This window comes from Pan troglodytes, chromosome 10 (assembly GCF_028858775.2).
Source record: "Pan troglodytes isolate AG18354 chromosome 10, NHGRI_mPanTro3-v2.0_pri, whole genome shotgun sequence".
NCBI classification, from domain to species: domain Eukaryota; kingdom Metazoa; phylum Chordata; class Mammalia; order Primates; family Hominidae; genus Pan; species Pan troglodytes.
This window is the reverse complement of record NC_072408.2, coordinates 68,819,637-68,832,390: the sequence shown is the minus strand read 5'-3', so window position 1 is coordinate 68,832,390 and position 12,754 is coordinate 68,819,637. Positions and strand designations below refer to the sequence as shown.

Here is a 12,754-nt window from a genome sequence, read left to right as displayed (position 1 = left end):
TGTTCACAGTGGAATATTATTCAGCCATAAAAAAGAATGAGATCCTGTCATTTGCAACAATATGGATAAAACTGGAGGACATTATGTTAAGTGAAATAAGCCAGGCACAGAATGACAAATTTCACATGTTCTCACTCATATGTGGGAGCTAAAAATTAAAACAATTGAACTTATGAAGCTAGGGAGTAGAAGGATAGTTACCAGAGGCTAGGAAGGGCGACAGGGAGGGAGAGAAAAGGTGGAGTTGATTAATGGGTACAAAAATATAGTTCGATAGAAGGAGTAAGATCTAGAATTTGATAGCCCAACAGGGTAATACACAGTTAACAACAATTTATTGTATATTTTAAAATAACTAAAAGAGTAGAATTGGAATGTTCCTAATACAAAGAAATGATAAATGCTTGAGGTGACCAATATCCCAAATACCCTATGTGATTATTACACATCGTATGCCTGTATCAAGACATCACATGTGCCCCATAAGTGTATACGTATACTATGTGCCCATAAAAATTAAAAAGTTTAAGAAAGAAATAAAGACCTGGGCATTTTTAGAAAGCAAAATGATAAATGTGTAATCATTGCTTCTCAACTGCTGTCAGAGGCTAGTTACCAGCTGTTCCTGGACTAGAAATCATTGTGATTTGGCCACACCTCTAGACACTTTCACACCAGTAAGGACAAGCATCCTGAGACATGAGCACACCAGGATTTTGTCCCAACTGACATAGAAAATACAAAACACCAATGTATGGATGCCAGGATTTTGAGGCTATGATTGCTATTTTGATATTAGAACACTACACAGAGCACCCATTCTGTTACACTAGTTAAAATCAGTAGAAAATAAATTCCTAACTTTCAGTTTTCAGATATGTACTTAATACTTAATTTTCCTCTTCCCACTAGACCATAAAAAAGATGTTATCTGAAGTATTAAATAAAGGTCAAAGAAAAGGTCCTCTAAATACACCAGACTCTTTAATGGATGAGATGGCACCTGGCATTTAAAGCTGCATTCTCTAGAGACAGGATGAAAGAGAGTCTTTCAAATCTTTTCAAGGAATGATTTGCTTTCTACTTCTCCATTTTTAATTAATTCATGTATATATTGAAGTCTTGGATCCTCACTAAGGTTAATGAACAATTTAATTCTTAAAAATCTAATCATTTGAATGCATCAAATGGTACATGTTTTAATTATAGAAATTAACAAAGAAAACTAGTAATATACATGTACATCATGTCAGTTTTCTACAGCACATCAGTAGATTTGCTTGAAAAGTGAATTGGGGAAAAGAGCCACTAACATAAGAGAATTTTAATCCTAATTTCTTATCTTTTATAGGATATCTAGTTAGGCTTTTGTAATTTTTATTTTAGACAAGATTCTCTACCTTACTAATAATGATTTTTGCTTCAATGAGTTGCTTTTCAAAAGGGTTACTTTAAAACATTTATGCTATAAACAGACTGTAAATTGCAAAGCTGTATTTCATCTAGTTGAGCACTAAATAATGTGTTAGATACTTAAAAAAGTAAAAATAATCCCTGTTTATCACATAAAATTAGGCGGGGCACAGTGGCTCATGCCTATAATCCCAGGGCTTTGGGAGGCCGAGGCAGGCGCTTGAGTCCAGGAGTCTGAGACCAGCCTGGCCAACATGGCAAAACCCCTTCTCTACTGAAAATATAAAACATAGCCAGGCATGGTGGCGTGAACCTGTAGTCCCAGCTACTCAGGAGGCTGAAGCAAGAGGATTGCTTGAACCTGGGAGGCACAGGTTGAGTGCATCACAGCACTCCAGCCTGGGCAACAGGGCAAGACTCTGTCTCAAAAACAAAAATTAGTCATGCCAGCATCACTTACCCTGTGCTTATCATAAACCACAACTTCTGCAAGCACTTTGCCTAATTTAATTCTAATAAGTTAAGAGAATTAGAAATATATTTGATTATCCCCATTTTCCAGAAGAAGAAATTGGAGTGTAGTGTGATTAATTTGCCCAACATGTCTCCAAATGCATCTCACATACAAATCCTGAAATCTCCTTCTTCCCATCCTCTATCCATTCACAAAATAGTCATCAAATGCTAAGTGCCCAGCACGGTTCCATGAATGGAAATTTTCATACATCTGGAAAAGACTAGCTTCAAAGTTATTTTTCAATTAGATAACCAAACTTTAATTAAAACATTTGTAAAACTTCCATGATGTTATTTCTACCTATCCTTCATATCTTCTGACATCCTTCATATCTGTCTGTCAACATACTTTTAGTGGATAAAGAAAAAGCTTTTGTATGTTTTTACTATTTTATTGACAGTTTTACGAAGAAAACATTTTCCTTCCCAATGATTTGAATAATAAAAGCCACCCACAGTGAAAGAGGCCACTGCAGATGAACGCAAAGCTAGCTAGGCTATATGACACAGGCAATGAACTGATCATATCTATGATGCGGACATTCTGAAAGGGTGAAGCTAAATAGAAAATTTTAGGCCACATCACATACATATGCAAATCAGATGCCCCATTCCAGTTGGCCTTCCAGTAAACCAACTGCAGAGTTTTTGTTGTTATTATCGTTGTTGTCTTAATTTGTAATACTTTGACTAACATTTACATTTTAAAAATAATTTATATGCCAATCCAGAATACTAGAAGCAACAATCAAATTTGTATAATGACTGTTCCTGCAAATACAATGTTTTGTGGCGAACCCGACTGCCTCTTTCACTAATTCAGAGTCAGAAACTTAATACCACTTTATCCATTAGTCTTACCTCTGCAGCTAAATAGTTTCCAGTTGCAAGATGCTTAAATCTGAACAAGCTGTTCCACTGTCCTGCACCCCCACGGCATGGGTCATGATGAACCACCTACAAAGAGAGCAACGATAGTAATGGCAAAACAACATTTATGTTCCTGGCAAGCAAACACCAACAGTTTACATGCCTGCCCTCCTGTTAATGCTGATCTGTCAAACCTAATATATGTTTCCATGAGAGCATAATGTGGCAGAAAAACAAAATTCCCCATAAATGAGCAAGAGACATGTTATAACAGTTGTTAACTCGTGCATGCATGACACTCGTGCCTTACATCTGCAAACACAGCTTTACTCAGAAAGACATGTTTCCAAGACCAAAGTGGAAACACTGAGATTTTCTTCCCTTTGTTTTTCAAACATTTACTTGGCAGCTTGCATTAAGAGCCCACTATGTGCCAAGTACCTTCAAGAGAAGAGAAACACAGCAGTGGATAAAGCTAGAGCTTCCATTCTAATGGAAAAGAGAGAGCCAGCGAACAAAGAAATAAGTAAGATTTGACAAGTGCCAGAAACAACACAGGGGAAGTACATGATTGAGTAACTAGGGAAGGCAACTTTAGATATGACCATCATGAGTATGGGCCATTTTGAGATGTCATGTGAGCTGAAACCTGGAGGATGAGAAAGACAGCCACGTAGATTGGAAGAGAGAATCACAAACGTCAAGGCCTAAGGTCTAAACTACTTAATTCTTAGCCCTTTCCATGCATGCTTTTTATTGACAGCATGTCTTTTGATACCTGTCTTTGAATTGGCCTTGCCCAGATGCTGAGCCCCTAGGCTCACTGGGAATGAATGCAGTAGAAGCTCTGACACACCTGGTTATGACAGGCGGGATGGGGCAGCAGAAAAGCTCGGGTTTTACACTCCAATTCAGGCATGTGAGTCTCAGGTCCACCAATTACTGGGGTATGACCACAGAAATGAATTTAACATATTTGAGCCTTATTTCTTCATGTATAAAATGGGTTGATTCACAGGATTGTTGTGAAGATGAAATATCATAAGGCATATCACAATGCTAGGATAACTTTCATGACTCTCCCTCAGCACATTACGTTCTTTTTGCTAGTACTGACCACCCTTTGGCTCCTGCTGCAACCGCGAATTCTGTGTGTTAACATACTTCACTTGCTAATGCCTTTTGCTAGACTCCAGCAACTGTCTTCCCATACTCTCATAACTCAGATAAGATAATAATTACGAAAATACTTCAAAGTCCTTGAGGTCTTACAAAACACTCCCTCTGTGGCCAAAAGCCCACCTATCCTTCAAATTCTCACATCACATTTCTTCCACAAATCCTTTGCTAATCACACTGGCCACTGTGATCTTGTCAGTGTTTGAACTCTTAAACCTTTAAGGGAGGCAGAGATATCTGCAAGAATGTGATAAAATCTAATATTTGTCTCAAATACACACACACACACACACACACACATTTTGTGGTTTGTATATAATTGCTAAGGTTAACAAATAATCTGAAGATCCCAGACTAAGAACTACTCTCCTATACATCAGTGGGTCTGGCAAGGGCAGTACGGCTCCCTAGAGGGGATATTCTAGAGATTTGGAAGGGAGGGTGTTTTTGTTTATCACAATGATTTTGGAGGGATGCTATTGGCATTTAATATGCAGTGACCAAGATATTATCTATGCTGCAATTTACAGGGAATTCCAGAATGTGATCAACACTGTGTGTGGCCCTCAGGACCAGCCCCACCCTGCTAAGTGCTCCCCTGCATCACAGGGGCTGAAAGCCTCACCCAGCGGGGCTCTGAGGACATTCCCGTTAGAATGGAAAGCAGAGGACAGTAGAAGAGAGACTCCTCTTTGGGCTGCAGTAACAGTGGGAGCAGCTGACCAGTGCTCGCTCCTACAAGGTGCGTGGGTGAGGACCCCTCAGCATGTGAGCAGAGGCCTGCAGGCTCAGAGGAGGAGCAGTCATTGCATTGCTTATCTGCATTCAGATAAGCCCATGTCCCCCACTCCACGTTTCCTCCCCAGCCCTTCCAATCATGTTGAACGTAATTTCCCTCTTCCTTGAAACACCTGATGCCCATGCTGGGTAAGCACAGTCCTCAGGCTTCCTCACAAAGCCCAACTGTGACAGCACACAATAGAGAAACGTCCTTCAAATCTCAAATAGAAATAAGCCTACCACCGATATAAACTGGCAATACTTTAGTACATCAGCAGATAAAAACATTTTACATCAAGTTATATGAAATTCATTATGGTGAGGGACGTTTAAATGAAGTAAAGACATCTCAAAATTATTAAACAATTTATTCGCTCCCTATTCTGGTCAATGTGTCACAGCATTTCCAACTATGCATTTTGATGGAAAGGGTTCACTGCAGTAGTACAGTTACAGCAAAAGCTATAAAACTAAAAGCAAAAATATGAGAGAATTTTCAAAACTCCTTTTAACAGACTCAGAACCAATATTAAATAAGCAGAGACACATCAAATGCAGGTAACTCACTGTATTTCATTAACAGAGTTTTAAATAATATCTCATCTTATTGCTACCTCTATATTTTTTTAATTTTTAAAAAGAGCAAAATATTAAGAACTTTACGGTGTGAAAATGCATGCTTTAATTATGTATTTATTTTAGGATTGCCTGTTATTTTTCAGTTTTACTCTTATGAATGAGGTAGACTTCTGGGAGGGGTTTCATGCAGCCTCGTGTATTATTAGCTTTAGTCATAGCTGTTTTCCCCAGAGCTTCTCAGTTCCATCACCTGTTGATGGTTGTGGTCTCCAAAGTCCATCTGCATGCTAGCGACTGAAATTATTCCTCAATATGTTGTGGAGTTTCAAGATAGAAGATAAGTTCTTTTGTACTATTTCATCTCGATTCTAAACCATGTCATAAACTTAGTTCTTTTTTAGTGTCATATTTATAAATAAGGCTCAGCTCATTTGCAGAGGCATCTTACTTCCTCATTTTCTGCATCTCGTCGGTAATTTGCCTAAAGTATTATCCATACTTTGATTATGGTTATCTCTCCGTTTTTCAGTTTGTTCCGTTATTACGTCTCCTAACACTTGTTATCATTCAAGGGCCCACATTTACCTTTGCTTTTTCATTTTCCTGTACTTGTATGGGCTGTCTTCTGATCCACTTCTTTAACCACTTCTCTCAAATCCAAACATATCCATCCAAGATGGGCATAAATATTGTATCTTTTAGATAGTCATTCTCATGTTGAAATACATATTATTTTATTATAAAGTATTTTCCTTTTATTTATTCTTTATGTTAGAATTTGAGCATTATACTAATTCTACCTATTAGTATACAAATAATATCACCTATAAATTTCATTTTAGAATATTAAAGGGAGTGTCACAAAATATATGTTTTAAAATTGGGGGCAGGTGAAGAACTTGAAATGGTTGAGAATCACCGCTAGTGGTTTAGATGTTTAGTAAATCTCTTGTTCATAGGCAATTCTGTAGATCTTATCTCCTCCACATATAAAAAGATCCTTTAAGGAAAAATCCATAGATTACATTTCCTTAATTACTCTACCATGTTCCACATTTAAGTGATACTTTTAAAAAGATGAATGAATTCTTAACTATGGGTCTCCTGATTCCAATAGAAATGGCATCTACAGAAGAAATAAACATTGTTCTCCTCAGGGACTGAGTAGTTCTGGCCTCAACCTTCCTCAAAGTGAGGCATCCTACTCCATCTTGACTCCAGTGCCATTTGAGGCACATGGTCTTCAGTCTAACTAGTCTTGACATTTCACAATTGATTTGTTAAAAGTAAGATCGTAATGTACCTTTTGTAAATATGTGTGTGTGTGTGTGTGTGTGTGTGTGTGCGCGCGCGCGCACTTGACAGAGAAGGAGAGAGAGAAAATGAGAGCTACCACAGAGAAGACAGGCTTAGGAAACAGTTTCCTTTCAAATTGGTCACAGCAATGAATAGGCACAAGTTGGTTCACAAAAATTATTCTATTTTATGATTCTATCATAAATGATGCCTATAACAATAAAACAACAAGCCCAGTGAATCTTCTATTTTTGATCTAAATATTTATTAAGTGCCAAAAAACATTTACATACCTCTATTTCCCAGAGTGCTTTAGAACTAGTAGCAGAAGTAGCTGATTGGCGCAAGGTCGTACGAAGGAAAATGTGCTGTTTTTTCTCATATTCATCACAAGTCAAAAACTTCTCTTGTTCCGCATGAAATAATCTAACAACGTCCCCCTAGCAAAAAGGTCAAGAGACATCTGAACAAACAGATGTGAGAAGCAGGTGTCTCTTTCTGGTTTTGCTACTCTGGGCCCTTCTGCTAGCTATTTGACTTTTAAAGCTTATTTAAATTTATTTAATGCTTATTTAAACATTTAAAAATGTGGGGGGGAAATTCAGTAAAACACTTAGAGTAAGTATTAACATGTGTAGTCACATTGTAAATTATGAACACCAGTGAATACATAGGTTTTGCATCTAGAATTTCAGTAAGACTACCATCATTTCTCCCAGCAAATGTCCTATGTAGCACATACTTACTCCTTTTAATACATCCTCTCGATAGGAACTATATTTCATGAATAAAGTGATTTTCCAGCTGGTGTTGCAATTAACAGCATTCACCTATTAATGAAGAAATGTTCAAAGTTATAAGACTACAGATTCCATTCTCTACCAGAAATTATTAGTTCAACTAGTAAAAGGAAATTAAAGACAATTTTGGATAATGAAGTATATAGCTCAATAGAAGTATCTTTGAGAGACCATCCAAAAATAGCAATAACTAATCACAGCTATATGTACCTTAGGGATATTAATTAGAATAACTGGGATTATGCTCATGAAAACAATGAAAGAAACTAGATTATTTTTTTCTCCCTCTGTCTCATGAGAAAAATGAACACATTCATTCCTTTTCCACTTGAACTTACCTCTTTACACCCTGGGTTATCAAGAAGCTCTATGTTGCTGGCATGTAGTGGCTGCCCTGCATTCACAGGCATCAAAACAACTTTATCTCCTACAACAATCTAGGAAGCAGAAATAAATCACAATTGAGACACTGCATGGATCTTTGGTGCTATATTTGAAGCTAGAAATAACTGCACAGGAGTCCCCATTATTGATCTGACATCTGGTCCTTTTATCCTTCACACAAATTTTCATACAATCCTTTTTCTCTTTGAGGTAAAATATCTTCTAATAAATGATCATATAACCATGTCTCATAGTGCCTATCAGTCTGGATTCATAAAGCTAGTGTGGATCTTTTTCATATTCACCTCCCATTTCAGTTACAGCTTCCTTAAAGTCAATAAATAGGCCATTATCCCTCCCCACGAGGTCTTATGCCATAAGCACAACAGAAAGAGTAAATGCATCTGTCACCACAAAAAAGTAATCTATCCAAATATTAGAACCACTGCAAAAGCAAGCAGAAAATGTTATACACTTGTATTATCTTTTATAAGAGATGAGTAAATTTGATCTTCCCATAGTCTCAGAAGTGTATTAAAAATTCTAATGTCAGCTCAATTCAGGAAATGCAGGATTAGGTATGACCTTGTAGAAATATGTTTTGTGTTTGAGCCTTGGGCATCCGATTCACTCATATCTTAAATATATTAAACTAATATTGCTCCTTAAACCTGATGTTCATTTTTAAATAAAAACTAAAATTGATTATTGGAAAAGTGCTCTAAAGAAGTAACTCTAATTGATTTTTTAATGTATGTTATTGTAGCAATATCCACCTTCTCTTTAAGTATTTTTATTCATAACTCAAATTGTGGGGAATCAAAGTTATCCTTTCTTCATGATAACAATGAACAGTTTAATTTCCATTATTAAAGTTACTTACATTGCTGAATTTATTTAGAAGACATATTATTATAGTAAATAAAATCTCACTTAAAGAATTGATCACTGTCTCAAAAATGAAAACCAAAACCCTCCCTTTGTATATTTTATACCAAGTAAATATTAGAATAAATTAGCTTGATAGATAAATGATAAAACAAATCAGGATTCAGTCGATATAAATAAACAGAACTTCTCCATGTAGTGTATCTTAATCTAAGCCCAAACTTTAAAAAACATAATTTCATATTTTCAATATCAGATATCCTCATATGGATGATACGGAGGAGTCCATGCTCACATATGGTACTGTTGTCACAAACTATATCTGGTGATTGAAGTATAATAGAGAAGCCTCAAGCTCACCAACCAAACAAAGAAAGGTTGTGCTTTGGTTTGTGGAAACAACTCCTGCTGTTTACAGGACTGGTCTCTACTCATCACGTCCATAAGAAGTCAGATGCTGTAACTCACAAAGATTCATCATAGAAGCTCTCTATATACAGTTAAGGAAAGATCACTAAGGAGCAGTATTAAGTGAAAAGATGAATAGGCAGAGCAAGGCATGTAGTATGCTATCATTCGTGTACAAATGTGAGGGAGGGAATAGGAGGATCTGCATAAAGAAATCTCTCCAGTGCATACCTGAGGAAGAAGAAGAGTAGAAATTGGACAGATGGAATAAAAAGAGTAGAAGAGAGATTTTTCACAATATATCTTTACATTGTTTTCTATCTTTGAACCATGAATTGGTATCCCTTTTAAAAATTAAATTATGAGCAAAAACAAATGAAAGTCAACATGACATAAGCATATTCCCAATCCCCATTCTCCCTAGGAAAACACGTGCTGTTGCACGACAGCAAGGCAGCTCCAAGTCACAGAGCCATGTAGAGGCCTGAGTCATCATCCATACTCTAAAGTACCGGGAGCTTGATGCCACATTTTGCCAGTGCTGCATCTGTTCTTCCAATTACATTTTTTTCTTTATTTCTTCTAAAAAAACAAAAACAAAAACAAAAAAACAAAACAGAATACATGTGCAGAACGTGCAGGTTTGTTACATAGGTATACATGTGCCCTGATGGCTTACTGCACCTATTGACCCGTCCTCTAAGTTCCCTCCCCTCACCCCCCATCCCCTGACAGGCTCTGGTGTGTGTTGTTCCCCTCTCTGTGTCCATGTGTTCTCAACTTCCAATTTCTTAAAGAACAATTGGATTTGGTTTACTATTTGATTCTCATCTGTGCCATATAAATCCTAGCCAATAAGTTACTAAATATAATGACATATTTTAACTATGTCCTTCCAATTCAAGAATACTTTTGGTTGCACCTACATTTGCTGCTCTAAGTCTTGCTATTTTACTATAGTTGTCTGTAAGCTTTGGGTCAATCCGTATATTTACTTCAAAACACCACCCATAAAACTGTATATATATATGGTTTTAAATATATATATAGACTTAAATATATAATATATACAAATATGTGCATATATATAGTATATATATGTGTGTGTGTATATATATATAGCTTTTTCTGTTTTTTGAGATGGGGTCTCGCTCTGTCACCCAGGCTGGAGTACAGTGGCACAATCTCAACTCACTGCAACCTCTGCTTCCCAGGTTCAAGCGATTCTCTTGCCTCAGCCTCCCAAGTAGCTGGGATCACACGCGTGCACCATCACACCCAGCTAATTTTTGTATTTTTAGTAGATACGGGGTTTCACTATGTTGGTCAGGCTGGTTTCGAACTCCTAACCTCAGGTGATTCACCTGCCTCAGCCTCCCAAAGGATTACATAGGCGTGAACCACTGTGCCCAGCCTAACATTGTATATATTAAGAGACCAATCATATAGCCAAAATGTTCCTTGGTATCTGTGAAACAGCTTCCAGTGGTTCATAAAAAATGGTATTCATAAGTAGAATCTAACATTAATTCAGTAATTTTCAGGTCCTCATTCTTATTCTTGACAATGATTACCTTGCCTAACCAAGCTGAATAAAACTTGCAAGTGAAATGGATAAACTACCAATCATGTGAAATAAAAAGAATATTAAGAAGTTCCAGGGAGAAAACAAAAAGGTCTAAGAAATAGTCCCTATTTATTCTCACAGAATTCATACCTAATTAGATAACTTAGCAAATATGAAATATGGTAATATTTTCAAAATAGTGAAGCTCAGGACGTGATTCACAGATGGGGTCAGGTGCTTTCTGAGAAGCTATGTATTTAATATAGAACTTGAGGGTGAAGTCATTTTCTGCCACATCCTAGGATCAGCCATCACATTCACTCTAGTACACAAACATGTTTTTTATAAATTGCAATTCCAAAAGCACTTCTGTTGATTCTATGTAAGAGCCATGTAAGATTCAAGCTGAGATTTCGCTGAAAATAAAGAGGGATATAACATCACTAGCAGCTGCCCTTCTTTTGAAGTGGCACCTGGTATGGTGAAAAGAACATCACAATAGGAATCTAAACGCCAGGGTTCTAGCTCCACCGCGGCTAGAAATTCAACACTTTTTTTTATTACACTTTAAGTTTTAGGGTACATGTGCACAACGTGCAGGTTTGTTACATATGTATACATGTGTCATGTTGGTGTGCTGCACCCATTAACTCGTCATTTAGCATTAGGTATATCTCCTAATGCTATCCCTCCCCCCTCTCCCCACCCCACAACAGTCCCTGGTGGGCACACACATTTTCTAAAATGCAAAGTCTACTTGCTATTTGAAGAGTTTCTTTTTTCAAGAGTTAAAATTTTCTCTTCATTTAAAGAATATCTGACCTTTATTCCCTTTTAAAATCTACCATAAAAGTAAAGAACCCAAGTTTTCTTAGATCAAAATTGAAAATGAAAAATTAACTATTCGACCATGGGAAGATACATAAAGATAAAAAAATAAAGAAAGAAAAATGAAATATTTATGTTCTCTGCTCATAGCTGTCCCTAGTGACTTTGCAGTTCAACTGCAACTAAGGGCTTTGTATACAGTTGAAAGTACAGGGATCCATGAGTCTATTTCTTCCCCAAAACCATCCATCCCACAATTCTATAAGCTATATCATAAAGTTGCCCTTAAGTAATAGGAACTATTACCTTTTGAAGATAGGGTTTCCTTTCTCCCACACTATCGTCAGCCTATTTATTGCATTTCATTTGGGTCACAGAACATCTTGTTGGATGTTAAAACCTCATCTTAAAATATCATCTTAAAACCTCATCTATTGTTAAACAGTAAAATATCATTTTAAAAGTCCTCTAAACATTGCAATTTCCTTTTTCTAATTTAATGTGTTTCTAAAGAAAATCAGAAATAGTTGAACCACTGGTTATGAAGTGACCGTATTTCCAATTGCCTTCCACACAGTCGGTTTATATTTTAGAAATATGCTACCTATTTTAGGGAAAAAAACGAGTATTACAATACAATTATTTATGTGACCAATATAGGGTTGTGGGTGTGCTTATGCTTTCAGCAACCTTAATTACACACAAAAGCTACACAGTGGCAAACAAAAACAGTGAGCTGTTTCAGCAAAAAGCAGTGTGGAAGGTTGTTTCAGCCATGCTTTCTGAAGCACATCCAGATAAGGAGAACTCCTGTATTGCACTTAACAATTACATCGTCCATTTTCACCAAGATTGAGTGTTTGGGTGGTAGGTTTTGTTTTGTTTTGGTTTTCCAGTACAACTAAGTATTTGAAATAGTTCATTACATTCAACTCTCTGTTGACTGTGTAAAAGCAGCAAGGAAAAGAATAGATAAAATGAATAAATACGCAGATAGGATGAATTAATATAACCCACGGCTAATTTAAAAACTCCAATTCATTCCATTATTTCATCACATTCCTTCCGAGCTTGAGCTCAGATTTTGTTTGTTTTCATATTTAATTTTCATGGACCTCCTGTAGACAGGGATACTATTCAGTGGAGGGCTGGGGATGGGAACAAGCATTGCAAGAAAGGGCCTCAAAGGCACAGGTTGTTCATAAACTACACAATCAGTCCCTCAACAATTGAGAGTTGATTGTAA

At 36.6% G+C, this 12,754-nt stretch overlaps 1 protein-coding gene across 13 annotated transcripts in view; it reads right to left on the bottom strand.

Annotated features, from left to right (window-relative positions):
* ITPR2 (inositol 1,4,5-trisphosphate receptor type 2) overlaps positions 1 to 12,754 on the bottom strand; it is a 499,386-nt gene that overhangs the window by 375,771 nt on the left and 110,861 nt on the right. For all 13 annotated transcript variants that reach the window (XR_010148345.1, XM_063786880.1, XM_016923764.4 and 10 more), the window contains 4 exons: positions 7,772 to 7,870; positions 7,380 to 7,463; positions 6,927 to 7,073; positions 2,791 to 2,886 (listed from right to left, as the gene is read on the bottom strand). Coding sequence is in view for 12 of the 13 variants with exons in the window: in XM_063786880.1 (XP_063642950.1) it covers positions 2,791 to 2,886; positions 6,927 to 7,073; positions 7,380 to 7,463; positions 7,772 to 7,870 (426 nt within the window). In the remaining variant the exon portion in view is untranslated. The remainder of the gene's footprint in view (positions 1 to 2,790; positions 2,887 to 6,926; positions 7,074 to 7,379; positions 7,464 to 7,771; positions 7,871 to 12,754) is intronic.